The sequence below is a fragment of the Bufo gargarizans genome, chromosome 2 (genome assembly GCF_014858855.1).
Source record: "Bufo gargarizans isolate SCDJY-AF-19 chromosome 2, ASM1485885v1, whole genome shotgun sequence".
NCBI classification, from domain to species: domain Eukaryota; kingdom Metazoa; phylum Chordata; class Amphibia; order Anura; family Bufonidae; genus Bufo; species Bufo gargarizans.
In genome coordinates, this window is record NC_058081.1 from 461197742 (window position 1) to 461216083 (window position 18342).

At 44.3% G+C, this 18342-nt stretch overlaps 2 protein-coding genes across 3 annotated transcripts in view; one reads left to right on the top strand and one right to left on the bottom strand.

Moving 5' to 3' along the window:
* Positions 1-14796, top strand: part of LOC122928314 (nudC domain-containing protein 2-like) — a 31212-nt gene extending 16416 nt beyond the window's left edge. The window contains exons 3-4 of one of the 2 annotated variants that reach the window (XM_044281044.1): positions 6673-6824; positions 14577-14796. In XM_044281044.1, coding sequence (XP_044136979.1) covers positions 6673-6824; positions 14577-14660 — 236 coding nt within the window. In that variant the 3' untranslated portion in view covers positions 14661-14796. The remainder of the gene's footprint in view (positions 1-6672; positions 6825-14576) is intronic. The other variant, XR_006387869.1, reaches the window with a different exon arrangement.
* On the bottom strand, positions 8819-14367 carry LOC122928313. The gene is made up of 2 exons (XM_044281043.1): positions 12305-14367; positions 8819-9096 (listed from the first exon to the last, which is right to left on the bottom strand). Exons 1-2 carry the CDS (start codon positions 13647-13649, stop codon positions 9092-9094), a joined length of 1350 nt encoding a protein of 449 aa, XP_044136978.1. The 5' UTR covers positions 13650-14367; the 3' UTR covers positions 8819-9091.
* Positions 14797-18342: the final 3546 nt, after the last annotated feature.

Genomic DNA, 18342 nt, shown 5'->3' on the forward strand with positions numbered 1-18342 from the left:
TTATGGAACGTCCGGCCCATAATAGACCAGTCCTATCCTATTTTTTGGGGGGACAAGGTGACAAAAAAATAGCGAATCGTGCGTTTTAAAAAAATTTTTTTTTTCTTTTACGTCGTTCACCGCATAGGAGAGATTTTTTCATATTTTAATTGTTTGGACTTTTCTGACGTTGCGATATGTAATATGTTTATTTATTGTTTATATATTTTATATGTAAAATTGGGAAAGTAGGTGATTTATACTTAATATTTTGGTGTGTGTTTTTTTTTTTTTTAACCCGGACCGGGCCATTTTTCACCTTAAAGGGCTTGTCCGAGTTATTTTTTTGTTCTTTCTATGTTCCTAACTGGGCAAATATAACAGCTTTCCAATTAACTCACTTTATCTCCAGTGGCTGGTTTCTCAGATTTCACTGAGGGTCACATGACCTGTGATGTCAGCTTCTCTCCCTGCTCTGATAAAGGTCATTTAGCAAAATCTGCCTTCCAAAAACCACACGGCGCACCTTTCCCTCTACGCCCTACTGTGTGCCCGTACAGTAGTTTACGGCCACATATGGGGGTGTTTCTGCAAACTACAGAATCAGGGCAATAAATATTGAGTTTTGTTGAGGGACAGACTGCTTCCTTCTTCCCTGTGCTGATGAGGGGACATGGCACACATTGAGACCAGCGCGATCTATATTCTCTGATACTGGGCTGAGTCGTATCGATACCGGGCTAAAAGTATAGATTGGGTATCGAAAGTTACTCGAAACAACCCTATTAACGACGCACAGAAACATTAAATGAAATATGCCTGCGCTCCCTGGACTTTGTGTGGCTGTCATGGCCCATAAAAGGTAGGAACTAGTGTTAGGGACCACTCATTAAGGCGACCTTGACGTGGTGAGTGGCTTATTACGCTTTGGCCAAAATGTACACCAATGCCTTATTCAACATCCAGCATAGAGGCAGGGCAGAGTGCTAGTTGCAGTGTGCGATTGCATTTTGTGTTTTTACGTTTGCATCTGTTTTTCGCCATAGCAATCTGCACCTGCTAGGGGTTGTGCGGGCTGAATCTCCCATATTAACGCCTTAAGGACACAGCCTTATTACACCTTAGGACCAGGCCGTTTTTTGCAAATCTGACCAGTGTCACTTTAAGTGGTGATAACTTTAAAACGCTTTGACTTATCCAGGCCATTCTGAGATTGTTTTTTCGTCACATATTGTACTTCATGACACTGGTAAAATAAAGTTAAAAAAAAAATTTTTTTTTTTGCATAAAAAAATGTCCAATTTACCCAAAATTTTGAAAAATTAGCAAATTTCAAAGTTTCAGTTTCTCTACTTCTGTAATACATAGTAATACCCCTAAAAATTGTGATGACTTTACATTCCCCATATGTCTACTTCATGTTTGAATTATTTTGGGAATGATATTTTATTTTTTGGGGATGTTACAAGGCTTAGAAGTTTAGAAGCAAATCTTGAAATTTTTCAGAAATTTACAAAAACCCAATTTTTAGGGACCACTACAGCTCTGAAGTCACTTTGCGAGGCTTACATAATAGAAACCACTCAAAAATGACCCCATTCTATAAACTACACCCCTCAAGGTATTCAAAACTGATTTTACAAACTTTGTTAACCCTTTAGGTGTTGCACAAGAGTTTTTGGCAAATGGGGATGAAATTTAAGAATTTCATTTTTTTGCCTAATTTTCCATTTTAACCCATTTTTTCCACTAACAAAGCAAGGGTTAACAGCCAAACAAGACTGTATCTTTATTGCCCTGACTCTGCCGTTTACAGAAACACTCCATATGTGGCCGTAAACTACTGTACGGCCACACAGCGGGGCGTAGAGTGAAAGGTGCGCCGTTTGGTTTTTGGAAGGCAGGTTTTGCTGGACTGGTTTTTTGACACCATGTCCCATTTGAAGCCCCCTGATGCACCCCTAGAGTAGAAACTCCATAAAAGTTACCCCATCTAAGAAACTACACCCCTCAAGGTATACAAAACTGATTTTACTAACTTTGTTAACCCTTTAGGTGTTGCACAAGATTTAATGGAAAATAGAGATACAATTTAAAAATTTCACTTTTTTGGCAGATTTTCCATTTTAATATTTTTTTTCCAGTTACAAAGCAAGGGTTAACAGCCAAACAAAACTCATTATTTATGGCCCTGATTCAGTAGTTTACAGAAACATCCCATATGTGGTCGTAAACCGCTGTACGGTCACACGGCAGGGCGCAGAAGGAAAGGAATGCCATACGGTTTTTGGAAGGCAGATTTTGCTGGACTGGTTTTTTTGACACCATGTCCCATTTGAAGCCCCCCTGATGCACCCCTAGAGTAGAAACTCCAAAAAAGTGACCCCATTTTAGAAACTACGGGATAGGGTGGCAGTTTTGTTGGTACTAGTTTAGGGTACATATGATTTTTGGTTGCTCTATATTACACTTTTTGTGCGGCAAGGTAACAAGAAATTGCTTTTTTGGCACCGTTTTTTTTTGTTATTTACACCATTCATCTGACAGGTTAGATCATGTGGTAATTTTATAGAGCAGGTTGTCACGGACGCGGTGATACCCAATATGTATACAATTTTTTTTATTTATGTAAGTTTTACACAATAATTTCATTTTTAAAACAAAAACAATGTTTTAGTGTCTCCATAGTCTAAGAGCCATAGTTTTTTCAATTTTTGTGTGATTATCTTAAGTAGGGTCTCATTTTTTGTGGGATGAGATGACGGTTTGATTGGCACTATTTTGGGGTGCACATTACTTTTTGATTGCTTGCTATTACACTTTTTGTGACGGAAGATGACAAAAAATTGCTTTTTTTACACCATTTTTATTTTTATTTTTTTACGGTGGTCATCTGAGGGGTTAGGTCATGTGATATTTTTATAGAGCCGGTCAATACAGACGCGGCGATACCTAATATGTATACTTTTTTTTATTTATGTAAGTTTTACACAATGATTTCATTTTTGAAACAAAAGAAATCATGTTTTAGTGTTTCCATAGTCTAAGAGCCAAAGTTTTTTCAGTTTTTGGGCGATTATCTTGGGTAGGGTATGATTTTTGCGGGATGAGATAACGGTTTGATTGTTACAATTTTGGCGTACATGCGACTTTTTTGATCACTTTTATTACCTTTTTTGGGAAGTAAGGTGGGCAAAATTCCAATTTCATCATAGTTTTTAATTTTTTATTTTTATGGCGTTCACCATTCGGGTAAAGTAACATGACCGTTTTATAGATCAGGTTTTATTTAAAATTTTATTTTTTTCATTTTTAATCAGTGATAAATGTGTTTTTTGATTTTTACTTTATTTTCTTGAAGATCCAGTGGGTCTGATGTCTGCATAATACAGTACAGTACAATATATATTGTACTGTACAGTATTTTACTTACACTTTGTCTGAACAGATCTATGCTTTCAGCACAGATCTGTTCAGAACCATGGACAGCAGGACGCCTGAGAAGGCGTCCTGTTGCCATGGGAACCTTCCCCGTCTGCTCAGTAGTTGCCAGAACTTCGCAGACGGGGAATGGTAAGGACGGGGCTTGGGGGGCTGCCTGGAAGCTCTCTCCCTCTCCATTCGGGGGGCTGCAAAGGCACAGCAACCCCCCGATGGGAGAGGGAGGGAGCTCCCTGAGCTGTTAACCTTTTCCATACAGCGGTCCATACGGACCGCTGTATGGAAAGGGTTAAACGGCTGACATCGCATCACCGATGTCAGCCGTTTATACCAGGGTGCCAGCAATGTGCTGGCACCCTGGTATACCCACTAGACGCCAACGATTATGCAATGGGAGGCGGGCGGGGGACCTGTACGCCCTGTGTCCTTAAGGGGTTAAATGAAATATACCCGTGCAAAGCCGGGTCCTCCTGCTAGTGTATGTGTGTGTGTGTGTGTGTGTGTGTGTATATATATATATATATATATATATATATATATATATATATATATATATATATATATAAATAAATATGTAAAAACGGGCAGCACTCCAACGGATAAAAAATAGAAAAATACTTTATTTACCCACAAAGGTCATGCGAAGTTTCGGTTCTACACCGGAGCCTTCCTCAAGCAGTGTGTACAACCCAAATGCTGAACATATACAGTGGCGGAAATAATTATTTGACCCCTCACAGATTTTGTAAGTTTGTCCAATGACAAAGAAATGAAAAGTCTCAGAACAGTATCATTTCAATGGTAGGTTTATTGTAACAGTGGCAGATAGCACATCAAAAGGAAAATCGAAAAAATAACTTTAAATAAAAGATAGCAACTGATTTGCATTTCATTGAGTGAAATAAGTATTTGAACCCCTACCAACCATTAAGAGTTCTGGCTCCCACAGAGTGGTTAGACACTTCTACTCAATTAGTCACCCTCATTAAGGACACCTGTCTTAACTAGTCACCTGTATAAAAGACACCTGTCCACAGAATCAATCAATCAAGCAGACTCCAAACTCTCCAACATGGGAAAGACCAAAGAGCTGTCCAAGGATGTCAGAGACAAAATTGTAGACCTGCACAAGGCTGGAATGGGCTACAAAACCATTAGCAAGAAGCTGGGAGAGAAGGTGACAACTGTTGGTGCGATTGTTCGAAAATGGAAGGAGCACAAAATGACCATCAATCGACCTCGCTCTGGGGCTCCACGCAAGATCTCACCTCGTGGGGTGTCAATGGTTCTGAGAAAGGTGTAAAAGCATCCTAGAACTACACGGGAGGAGTTAGTTAATGACCTCAAATTAGCAGGGACCACAGTCACCAAGAAAACCATTGGAAACACATTACACCGCAATGGATTAAAATCCTGCAGGGCTCGCAAGGTCCCCCTGCTCAGGAAGGCACATGTGCAGGCCCGTCTGAAGTTTGCCAATGAACACCTGAATGATTCAGAGAGTGACTGGGAGAAGGTGCTGTGGTCTGATGAGACCAAAATAGAGCTCTTTGGCATTAACTCAACTCGCTGTGTTTGGAGGAAGAAAAATGCTGCCTATGACCCCCAAAACACCGTCCCCACCGTCAAGCATGGGGGTGGAAACATTTTGCTTTGGGGGTGTTTTTCTGCTAAGGGCACAGGACAACTTATTCGCATAAACGGGAAAATGGACGGAGCCATGTATCGTGAAATCCTGAGCGACAACCTCCTTCCCTCTGCCAGGAAACTGAAAATGGGTCGTGGATGGGTGTTCCAGCACGACAATGACCCAAAACATACAGCAAAGGCAACAAAGGAGTGGCTCAAGAAGAAGCACATTAAGGTCATGGAGTGGCCTAGTCAGTCTCCGGACCTTAATCCAATCGAAAACCTATGGAGGGAGCTCAAGCTCAGAGTTGCACAGAGACAGCCTCGAAACCTTAGGGATTTAGAGATGATCTGCAAAGAGGAGTGGACCAACATTCCTCCTAAAATGTGCGCAAACTTGGTCATCAATTACAAGAAACGTTTGACCTCTGTGCTTGCAAACAAGGGTTTTTCCACCAAGTATTAAGTCTTTTTTTGTTAGAGGGTTCAAATACTTATTTCACTCAATGAAATGCAAATCAGTTGCTATCTTTTATTTAAAGTTATTTTTTCGATTTTCCTTTTGATGTGCTATCTGCCACTGTTACAATAAACCTACCATTGAAATGATACTGTTCTGAGACTTTTCATTTCTTTGTCATTGGACAAACTTACAAAATCAGTGAGGGGTCAAATAATTATTTCCGCCACTGTATAGTGTTGTGCCAAATTACAATGTATTACACATCAGGTGAACTCATTCAATAGCAATTAGTAAATCATCAAAATAAACAGTGCAAAACAAATATAAAAGAGATATGAAAAGAAAAAAACACAAACAAGCAATGTTGTATAATCAAAATACACATAATTTCACATAAAATCCATTTGTGATTACAAAATGTAGTTATCTCCATGCATTAACAAATGATTAATATTAATAGCTGTACCAACTGTGATCAATTGATTAAGTGTTAATTTGATAAAGTGTGAGGTGCTTACTATATACGAGATGCGTACGGAAAATGAAGGAGGGAGACCGGCCATCATCCATATTGAAGCGTGCGGTCCGGCGTGCCCAGAACTCCACTGCGCATGACTGCATGACGTTTATTTTGTATTTCCAGGTTTCCCTGTCTTCGTCATACGAAGACAGGGAAACCCGGAAATACGAAATAAACGTACGAAGTGACCATGTGTATGTAAGTTGGCATATGAAGAGAAAGACTTGCAGGCTTGTATTGGCTAATGCAGGTAATTTTGGGGGAATATCTCAGAAACGGTAAGTTCTAGAGAGCTGAGACCCGGTCTAAAACCTTCCCGGACACCTGATGTACCTGCGTGCCAAATTTGGTGAAGATCGGGTCAGTCGTTTGGTCGTGCATAAAGAACAGACAGACGTCCAGACAGAAACTAATTTATATATATATATATATATATATATATACACACACACACACACAATTCTAGTTACATCAAACTTCTACCTGGAGATCTAGGAGCAGTTCTTGTCGACCTCTGTATGTGAATGGCACTGTGTGATAGTTGTACGGTGATTGTTGGTATGTGCATGCTAAATAAATAAATGCAAAAACATTAAGTCATTTTAAACAAAAATATGTTGTTGTTTTTGGGTTGATGAAGAGGACAAAAAACTAATCCGAATAGTATTAACCAAGTCCAACCGGGATGCAGGCAATTGCTGGCCATCTTTACTAGAAGGAGAGTATTCTGCTGATCCTTGGGTTCAAGATGAGATGCAGAAGAAACTGACACTGGAGAGATTCCAGAGAGAGGTGATGATGTAAAATATTTATTTGCACAATAATTAGGTCTTTCATTCATCAGGATTAAAATATTGATGACCTATCCTTAGGAGATATCAGTGGAGTTCAGCTGTTTGAAGAGGCCGCAGATTTCTGGTGGGCAGTGCAGCTTTCTCACATTATTACCCAGCTCCATACATTGTATAATGGGTAAGCGCGGTATTGCAGATCTGTTCACTTGAATCAACTGAGCTGCGCCTAGGTCATGTGACCGATGTATGTGACGTCACTGGTCTAGGACAAAGCCGCAGAGGTCTGTTCAAACATCTGATTGGCAGGAGTACCGGTGTAACGTTACATTACCGTACTTTTGAGATTTCCCTACCTCGTAACTTGACATGAGGAGGCGTGCCAGAGTTGTGCGATCTGCGCATGCGCAAAACAACGGTTCAGGGAAATCTGACAGCGGAGTTCAGCTGGACACCGGAACACAGCGCATAAATATTTAACAGAAAAAATTGCCATTTCCAGTGCGACTAGAAGTTACGAGGTAGAGAAATCTCACAAAGTAGGGTAATGTAACGTTACACCGGCATTTGCCCTCCCACAATCAGATTTTGATGTCCTATTCTGACAGGTATTGATGACGTATTCTCAGGATTGCTCATGAACGTCAGATTGTTCAGGGTCCGACACCTGGTACCACATACAATCAGTTATTTCAGGTTGACACCAGAAACTGTACTCTTAGTTCATAGTTTCTGACACCAGTGGATGGAACCTGCTGCTTCTGGCTCAGTCCACTCTATAGCTCCTGGCGGCTGTCTGAAGCAGCTCATCAGTGGGGTGCGGAGTTTCTGAACACCCCGGATTTGATATTGGTTGCCTATCCTAAGGGTAGGCCATCGGTATCTAAGTACCAGAAAACCTCTTTAAAGGTTTGGCTCAAGCTGTATGGGGGGGATTAATCACCTCCCTGTGCTTCCTTTTTGACTTAAAAAAAAGTCCCCAACCTCTTGTTTGCAAGTTTAGTAGTACTTGGAACAAATTAAGTGCACATGAAGACCAAAATCTATGGCAGCTCCGAGCGCAATACTCAGTGCTGCACTCACATGGTGCAGATTTGTCACTCCCACGGTCGTCATCCTGAGATTTGCATTTGCAGAGTGTAGTAGAGGTAATGGTAGTGCTTGCGCATGCACAGGGGCATCAGTAAATGCAGATGATTGAGGACTGTGTATATGCGTTGCCTGTTGCGACCAAACTGAAAAACAAAGACACATGTGGAATACCTTTAAGAGAGTAACATTAGCTGTGCAATACCAAAAATGTAAATGTACTGGGGGAGAATTATCAAACTGGTGTAAAGTAGAACTGGCTTAGTTGCCCATAGCAACCAATCAGATTCCACCTTTCATTTTCCAAAGGAGCTGTGGAAGGTGGAATCTGATTGGTTGCTATGGGCAACTAAGCCAGGTCTACTTTACACCAGTTTGATAAATTTCCCCCATTGTACATATGTTTTAACTGCACCCTGGATTAGTTTAGTGCTGTTTACATGAATGTGAAATCCAGGCTTATCATGAAATCCTGGTATCTTCTGCCCTGTGTAGGACTTGCGTATCCGTTGCACCACCAATGCTGCTGCGCTCACACTAGCCGCAGGCTCCTTCACTCGGGTCCCGACAGGATGTGTTCCTGAGTCTACCTGTCCAGTCTAGACCTGAGCGGGAGAGCACAGCAGAGACAGCATCATGGCGGACAGGTAAGTCCTGACCAAAGTAGGTTTCCTACATCGGACAGAAGATGGCAGGATTTTATGAAAATCTCAGAGAACCCCTTTAAGGTCCATTAACACGGTGGGGGGGCATGGTCAGTCCATGTAGGATTATCTGATTAACACATTTATAATATATAATTGAAGATTATGCTAGCTTTAGTGTACTAATAATCTTAATTTTAATAAAGACAGGAGGCGAGTATTTTGCATAAACTCTCTTTACTAACTCCACAGCAGTAAAGAAAAATGTAAAGAGTAACAAGTAGATCACTGCGCCACATAGTATATAAGGGTCATGCTGCCTGTGCACTTCCTCTTTCTAAAAGCGACATCAAAGTCCAGGTTGAGCTCGAACATCCAGATATTCAACGAAAACTGTAACAGCGGTTTCTGGCGAGTAGAACTTGAGGAGACTTCTGGTAAACGAGGTTGGAGGTAAGACCGAACAAAGTTCTCATCTCATCCTATCGGGTCGTAAGATTAACAAACCAGCGACCAGTGGAGGACCTGAAGAGGGTTACGCTGAAAGGAGAGTATAAAATAGGTTAGGTATAGAATCTTAACTATTCACGCTTATGGGCTTTAACGGAATAGTGTAAAGTTAAATCATCACAAATAGGGTGCAAATTATCTAGTGGCTAAATGTATGGTAGGTGTAAGTATGTAATACAACTAAGAACTGTCCGTCAGGGTGGCAATACTTAGGGTGAGAAATTCCAAATATGTCCCAAAACAGAGAAATTATTAAAATCAAGCCCCATATCCGACACCTTGAGATTCACTCCCCCAAAGAGTCAGGGTAGGGAATAGAAGGGAGGGAAAATACTCGCCTCCTGTCTTTATTAAAATTAAGATTATTAGTACACTAAAGCTAGCATAATCTTCAATTTTAAAACATGACAGGAGGCTTCCTATTTTGCAATTTTAACGCTGAAGAAGAGATGTCCCAGCAGAAGGGGGAGCGCGAAAATAAAAGGTACGGAACGTAGATTCCCTAGACCAGTCCGCCGTTCGGAGAATATCCGAAAGGGACGCCCCTGCCATTAGGGCTGATGAAGCCGCCGCTCCGCGAACGGAGTGGGCGCCGAAAGCGGGGTCTATACCTGTGAGGGAAAGGATCCAGCGGATCCAACGGGCCAGCGTGGTGACAGAGACTGGGGCGTAAGGGCGCACGTAGGAAACTAGGAGTTGACCCGACGTAGAGGAACGGAGTGAGGAGGTAACCGAAACATAACTGCGAAGGGTGGAAACAACAAAGGGATAAGAGACCGACGTCGAACCTGATTTAGTGCGACGAGAGATATGGAATGTGACCCCTTCAGGGGTCACCTCAAAGGCATCGACATCGAAGGCCCGAACGTCCGACACCCGTCGGAAAGACACAAGACAAAGGAGAAAAGCGCACTTAGCGGATAGTTGGCGAAGGGAGAGGCGGTCATTCGGAGGCCAATCCCTGAAAAAATGGAGAACCAGTCCCACGTCCCATAGGTGATGGTATTTGGGGGCTGGGGGGCGGCGGAGCCGCATGCCGCGGAGTAGGCGACAGACCAGAGGATCTTTGCCGACCGGGAGGTCCCCGACGGGAGTATGGGCTGCCGAAATCGCGGAGCGAACGACGTTGATAGAGCGATAAGAGCGGCCAGAAGAAAACAAGGAGGAAAGAAAATTGAGAATCATGGGAACAGGTGCCGTAAATGGATCGGAGTCCCGTTCCATGCACCAAGTAGACCAGGAGGCCCAAGCTGAAAGGTAGCAGCGTCTAGTTCCCGGGGCCCATGAGTCCCATAGGAGGTCCCTAGCAGTCTGCGATAGTCCGCTGACTCGCCAGGAACCCCGGAAAGAGACCAAGCCACCAGGGGTAGTCGATCTTCCAGGATGAGCGGGTGGAGACATCCTTTGGGATCCGTGAGCAGGTCCTGGAAGGATGGAAGGAGGAGAGGATCCATGTAGGAGGAGGCCAGGAGGTCCGGGAACCATGGTTGACTCTGCCACAAGGGCGTTATGAGAACCAGTTTGATTTGCTGCGTCCGCATCTGGTTAGTGTTCTCGCAATCATGGAGAATGGGGGAAAAGCGTAGGCTCCTGTCGCCGGCCATTGTTGGAGAAATGCGTCTGTCGCCTTGCTCTCCGGGTCCGGGAGCCAGCTGAAGAACTCCGGGGTCTGGTGATTGTTGCGAGAGGCGAACAGATCCAGGTGAAAGGGACCCCTCCGGGCTGCCAGGGCCCTGAAGATTCTCGTGTTCAGCTTCCAGTCGCTGACGTCTCTCCAGTGGCGAGAGAACCAGTCGGCTGTGAGGTTGATTTCTCCCGGCAAGTATTCCGCTTGTAACGTGATGTTGCGAGGGAGGCAGTAGTCGAAGATGTCCCTCGTGATATCCGACAGTAGGCGTGAGCGAGCGCCTCCTAGGCGGTTGATGTACTGGACTGCAGAGATGTTGTCCATGCGAAAGAGGATGCAACAATTGGAGCTCTCCCGAGCCAGGCTGCGAATCGCAAAGGATCCTGCTAGGAGTTCCAGGCAATTGATGTGCATGGAGAGCTCCTGCGTCATCCATGCTCCTCCCGTTGAGATGGTTCCATTGGTGGCACCCCATCCCCACAAGCTGGCGTCTGACTCTAAAACGAAATCTGGAGTGTCTCCGAAAATGGCCTTGCCGTTCCAGGCTTGCATGCTGTCCAGCCACCATGACAGCTCTTCGTGAACTTCTGTCGTCACCGGGACGGGTTGATCGTAGGTAGGTCTGTGGCGAAGGTATTTTGCCTTGAGTCGTTGCATGGCCCTGTAGTGGAGAGGACCCGGAAATATGGCTTGAATGGAAGCTGAGAGGAGACCTACAATCCTGGCCAGGTTGCGTAGAGGGATGGAATCGAGTCGGAGAACTCTGCGAATCTCCTTGCGAATGGTTGCGATCTTTGAGGTTGGTAGCCTCAGAGTGCACGTCGTCGAGTCGATCTCGAAGCCGAGGAATTGTATCGTCTGGGTAGGGGTCAGCTCCGATTTCTGTTGGTTCACCACGAAGCCCAGAGATTCCAGTAGGGATACTGCCAGGTGAGTGTGTTGGCGTAGTCTGCGTTTGTCGGAGCAGAACAGGAGGAGGTCGTCCAAGTAGATGATGCATCGAATGCCGCTGGACCTCAGATGGGCCACCACCGGTTTTAGGAGTTTGGTGAAACACCATGGGGCTGAGCTGAGCCCGAAAGGGAGGCAAGTGAATTGCCAAGGGCGACCATGCCAGAGGAAACGTAGGAGTGCTCGACAGTCCGGGTGCACCGGGACTGACAGGTATGCATCTTTTAGATCGAGCCTGGCGAACCAGTCGTTGCTCCGAAGAAGGTCCCGCAGGAGGTGGATGCCCTCCATCTTGAAGTGGCGGTAGACCACGTACGCGTTGAGGGCACGAAGATTGATAACTGGGCGGTATTCTCCCGACTTCTTCCGCACGAGGAAAATGTTGCTGAAGTAACCTCCCTGTTCGTGGACTGGTTGAATAGCCCCTTTGTCCCGAAGCTCGCGTAGCTCCGCGTTGACGAGGTTGTGGTCGAAAGACGACATGTGGATGGGGTGAGGGGGCTGAACCTGAAAGGGGGTTCCCACTAGGTCTATGATATATCCCTGCACTGTTTGTAGAATCCATGCGTCTGAGCAAAGGGATGCCCAATTGTGGAAAGAAAGGGAAATACGGCCCGCAATGCGGGTACATGGTAACAACGGAGGAATATGGGTCCTTACCTGCAGTAAAGCGGGAACGTCCGCGTCCGCGGATTCCACGGCCTCTATCCGAGCCTCTGGAAAAGGGTCGTTGTTGACAGTCCCTTGTCGGATAAAATGGTGTTGGTTGAGTACGGGGGCCTGAAGGCCAAAATCGGCTGGCGGCACGGCCCCGTTGCCGGCCAGCCCTTCCAAAAACCCCTCTGGTAGGGTTGCTCCTGAAGACACTGCGCATTGAGGATTGCGCCTTATTAAGGGAGGTGAACACGTTGACATGTTTGTTTAATTCCTTGAGGAATGGTTCACCGAAAAGTTTTCCTTGCGCCTGGGGCCCAATCTCTTTTGTGCCAAGGTCTGCCAATTTACCGTTAATACGGAATAACGCTGCTTTTCGTCTCTCCGAAGAGAGCGTAACATTGGCGTTTCCGATGAAACAAAAACAACGTTGTGCCCACTCACGAATGTCATGTGCCCATTCCCTGAAGTCCTCGGTGGAGAAGGAATCGGCTTTGGCGTAGGCATCATCCGCCAGATACATAATGCGAGCCAGGGGGCCTACGGAATCCAGTAGGTTATCTTGGGCGCCCCATAGGCCTTTCTCTAAGCCCCGTCGAGGGTCTCTGCCACTGCGCATCATAAAGGTTGTCATAACTTTGTCAAATTCTGGGGTCTGAGCGACCTTATCCGGCAGGGAAGGGCGTGGGCATTCAGACCTGAGTCGGTTGCGGACCTCTTTCTCCAGAGGTTTGCGGAGCCACAGGTGCATGAACCTGGAAAGGTGTTCTGGAGGCGACCATTCACCCGATCTGGGGTGTCGTATGTTGCGAGGATCGAACATCGCCTGACCTGAGGGGTCCATAATGGTGTCTGAGTCAAGAGGAGGTTCTGCGTCAGCAGTGTCTTCGATACCTCTTGCCTGGACCGCACCCAGGAGGGTCTCCTGCATGAAAGCAGAAACAGACTTCTCGTCCGAGCCCCATGCGTCGTAATCCGACTCTGAAGCGTCAGCTTGCCACTCATCTAGCACTGACATGGAGTGGGTAGGGTCCTGTTCTTCTTCTGAAGAGTACTCCTGACGCGGGGCCGGAGTGTGAAGTTTGGCAGGTTTACGCTTGGCAGGTGTCTTACCCTTGGGTGGTTTGGGTGTATACTCCTCGCCTTTGTCATGGCGTTTCGTAGGGCGGGATTCATCCCCTGTCTGATAGTCGGACAGGTCGGATTCCGACTCGTGCCGTGGACGCCTGCGAGTTTTAGGTACGTCAGGAGCCGAAGCTCGGGCCTTGGAGAGTGCCTTCTCCACAGAGGCAGCGACAGCTGCGTTAATCATAGCCTGGAAGTCTACAGGGACATTCTGGGAATTCTCCATAATAAGGGTCGGCTGGTATGTCACTGAAAGGTACAGTAATAAACGGGCACCCAGGTCTTGAGAACAGGCGTATGGTCAGTTTTAATAGTATGGGAACAAAGCCCAGTATAAACCCCAGCAGGGTAAAGTAGTGACCTTAAAAACTGGGGCTCACCCAGTTAGAGAGAACTGCAACAGCTAGTCTCCCAATAAGCAGCGTATTAATAGTGGGGGCTCACCCCGGTTCGCACAGGGTTGAAACCCTTAAATGCAGGTCACAATAATAAACAGGCAGCAGCACTGACCTGACTGACCCAGCCACATGAGGCACAGAGAGAACTGAATAGTAGTCTGAGATAGGCCCAGGGGTGAAAACCAGTAATGAGGGAGTAACAGCTAATTAGTACAGTCACACTGAATCCCCAGTGAGATGGTATGAGGTAAAATTAAGATGGCCGTAAGCCGGAGACTAAATTTTTTTAGGCCAGCCGTGATTTGGAAGTGGGCTGGCACGAAAAACGGCTGCGAAAATGGCGGGAAAACGGCCGCGAAAATGGCGGGAAAACGGCCGCGAAAATGGCGGGAAAAAACGGCCGCAAAATGGCGCTAATAGGAGGAAGCCAGGAGGCACTCCAGGCTAGAGGGGGACCTGAGGAACCCGAGGTAAATGATAATAATACAATATAGTAAGAATAAATGTACAAGAAGTAATATAGTTCCAGGGGAGCAAAAAGTCTGACCTGTCTGTGATGGAGCAGTAAAGAAAGAGGAAGTGCACAGGCAGCATGACCCTTATATACTATGTGGCGCAGTGATCTACTTGTTACTCTTTACATTTTTCTTTACTGCTGTGGAGTTAGTAAAGAGAGTTTATGCAAAATAGGAAGCCTCCTGTCATGTTTTAAAATTATCAATCAATATCTCACTGCTAATGTCTCTCTTTTTCAGAACCCTGGATTTGATTTTAGTGGAGCAGAAATTTCAGGAAACTACAGCAAAGGGGGGCCTGACTTTTCCAATTTACAGAAGTAAACCACTTATCAAAGGACTTTTTATACTTTACCAGTTTCCGGTTAGAAATAAATGGATGAAACGTAATCTTTTTTTAATCGTTGCTAATAAGGTGTACAGCATTGCAGGATACTGGAAAATGCATGCTAAAATATGATGTCTGTTTCTGGAAATGATTTAGGTTTCGCCATGAAATTCTGTTGGCCACCAGATGGCGCAGTGTCTACTTCATTGTAAGTGACAGTGGGCAGTCTGATAGAGCACGTTTACTAAGACTCATTCATGTAAAATATGCGGAGAGGGAAGTTAGTGAAAGCTTGCTTTGTATGCAATATAAATTTGCTCCATTTCTGCAATTAATATTTGGCTAAAACTATGGGGGTCATTTATTAAGATCAGCGTTTTAGACCCCGATCTTAATACTGGCGGTGGATGAGCCGAATTTATGCAGGGGCACAGGCCTCTACATAACTTCGGTGTATCCACCACCTGTCTAAATGTACGCCAGCTTCCCAGGTGCCATAGATTTACACCATTTTCTAAACCTAAAACAATCGTAGAAAATGGTGGCCCACCCGCTTTTTTTTTAGACCTGGCGTGAGCGGGGAAAAGTCACAGATTTCGGCACAAATAACCTGTTGTATATCTGTTAGTAAATGACCCCCTTTGTCTCCTAGAAGACCAAAGCCACAAAATTTGACTAGATAGAAAAAAAGCTTGGCATCAGTTCCAATGCGATGTTCAAAAAGTTGCATTTTGCCCCCACTTCCCTGACTGTGCTGCTTCATTTTTTTGTCCTACTTTGGGATTTTTTTACTATTATAATGCAGTGGAATACTCATTATTAAAGGGGTTGCTCAGGGATAGAAAAACATGGATTTTTTATTCCAAAAACAGCTCCACACCTGTCCACAGGTTACGCGTGGTATTACACCTCAATCTTATTCATCTCAAGGGAGTTGAGCTGCAATATCGGGCACAATCCATGTGGCAGTGTTTTTTTTTAAATCCTGGGCAACCCCTTTAATTATACTTTGCAGTCTGTGTATGTAAAATGCAGGCAGCTGTTAGGGCTTATTCACACTTCAGTCAGTATTGCACGAGTATTTTTTTATCAGGAGCAAACACATCTAATGGGTAATATAAAGATTTACGCTTCTTTTTCTTGCAGCCTTGTCTCATTTGAGTATTCAAGAATAGAAAAAAGCTGGCATCTTTAGTATGAACATTGGGCAGTGCATTCACCCGAGCCCCTTCAAACAGCTGGGGTAAACGGTCACTCACAGTCAGCCCCTTACTGATCTGATATTGATAGGCCATCAGTATTACAAAGCTGGATTTAAGGCCTCATGACATTACTGTATTTTTTTGTCTGCATATTTTGCATATCAGACGTGGACCCATTCATTTCCATGGGGCTGCAAAAGATGTCCGTTCCGCGACTGAGCAAAAAGATAGAACTTGTCCTGTTCTTGTCTTCATTGTGAGCAATAATAGGCATTTCTACAATAGCACAGGGCACAGAGCGCAAAATACTTACGGACGTGTGCATGAGGCCTAAGTATGTATTGGTGCTGGGTTATCTCACAATGGAGGTGTGTCCGCTCTGAGCTGAAATGTTCACACATGAACCTGAATATCTGTTCAGTTTTTGTATGATCGCATGGTTTGGCACAGTAGTGTGTCCGCCGTTTTACTACACTTACTGCTGAAGACTAGATATCACTTCAGTTTAGAGGATTTCATGTACTCATGTGGACCTGGTAAGCAATTTCCAACCAAATATCAGAAAAACCAGGGGAGAACACACCATATTCAGCTGCCACGAGGCCCAGAATCTAAGGCTGCTTTCACACTTGCGTTGTAATATTGTGATCCGACAGAGGATCTAAATACCGGGGGGGGGAATCTGTTTCGTCCTAGAATGGAAAAAGATCTGTCGTCCGTTCCTGCAGCATTCCGCTGCAAGCTGTGTTTTTCTGTCCAGTCATATAGACAGACCCAGCACTGAAAACAGTGTAAGTCAATGGTGACGGATCATATTTTTTTTTTAGGAGCCTAAAAAACTGAGTCAGTCACCCATTGACTTTCGGTGTATTTTGTGTTCTTTTCCGTTTTGATTTCACACAACCTTATCCTGTGTGTAAAAATCAAAACAGATCCTTTAACCACTTCAACCCCGCTAGCTGAAACCCCCTTAATGACCAGGCCACTTTTTACACTTCTGCACTACACTACTTTCACCGTTTATCGCTCGGTCATGCAACTTAGCACCCAAATGAATTTTACCTCCTTTTCTTCTCACTAATAGAGCTTTCATTTGGTGGTATTTTATTGCTGCTGACATTTTTACTTTTTTTGTTATTAATCAAAATGTAACTATTTTTTTGCAAAAAAATGACATTTTTCACTTTCAGCTGTAAAATTTTGCAAAAAAACGACATCCATATATAAATTTTTCGCCAAATTTATTGTTCTACATGTCTTTGATTAAAAAAAAATGTTTGGGCAAAAAAAAAAAATGGTTTGGGTAAAAGTTATAGTGTTTACAAACTATGGTACAAAAATGTGAATTTCCGCTTTTTGAAGCAGCTCTGACTTTCTGAGCACCTGTCATGTTTCCTGAGGTTCTACAATGCCCAGACAGTACAAACACCCCACAAATGACCCCATTTCGGAAAGTAGACACCCTAAGGTATTCGCTGATGGGCATAGTGAGTTCATAGAACTTTTTATTTTTTGTCACAAGTTAGCGGAAAATGATGATTTTTTTTTTTTCCTTACAAAGTCTCATATTCCACTAACTTGCGACAAAAAATTAAAAATTCTAGGAACTCGCCATACCCCTCACGGAATACCTTGGGGTGTCTTCTTTCCAAAATGGGGTCACTTGTGGCGTAGTTATACTGCCCTGGCAATTTAGGGGCCCATATGTGTGAGAAGTACTTTGCAATCAAAATCTGTAAAAAATGACCGGTGAAATCCGAAAGGTGCACTTTGGAATGTGGGTCCCTTTGCCCACCTAGGCTGCAAAAAAGTGTCACACATCTGGTATCGCCGTACTCAGGAGAAGTTGGGGAATGTGTTTTGGGGTGTCATTTTACATATAACCATGCTGGGTGAGAGAAATATCTTGGCAAAAGACAACTTTTCCCATTTTTTTATACAAAGTTGGCATTTGACCAAGATATTTTTCTCACCCAGCATGGGTATATGTAAAATTACACCCCAAAACACATTCCCCAACTTCTCCTGAGTACAGCGATACCAATGTGTCACACTTTTTTGCAGCCTAGGTGGGCAAAGGGGCACATATTCCAAAGAGCACCTTTTGGATTTTGCAGGCCATTTTTTACACATTTTGATTGCAAAGTACTTCTCACACATTTGGGCCCCTAAATTGCCAGGGCAGTATAACTACCCCACAAGTGACCCCATTTTGGAAAGAAGACACCCCAAGGTATTCCGTGAGGGGCATGGCGAGTTCCTAGAATTTTTAATTTTTTGTCGCAAGTTAGCGGAAAATGATGATTTTATTATTATTATTTTTTTCCTTACAAAGTCTCATATTCCACTAACTTGCGACAAAAAATTAAAAATTCTAGGAACTCGCCATGCCCCTCACGGAATACCTTGGGGTGTCTTCTTTCCAAAATGGGGTCACTTGTGGGGTAGTTATACTGCCCTGGCAATTTAGGGGCCC

Coding starts and splice junctions, on each gene's coding strand:
- LOC122928313 (XM_044281043.1), bottom strand. CDS start 13,649: ATGGAGAATTCCCAGAATGTCCCTGTAGACTTCCAGGCTATGATTAAC.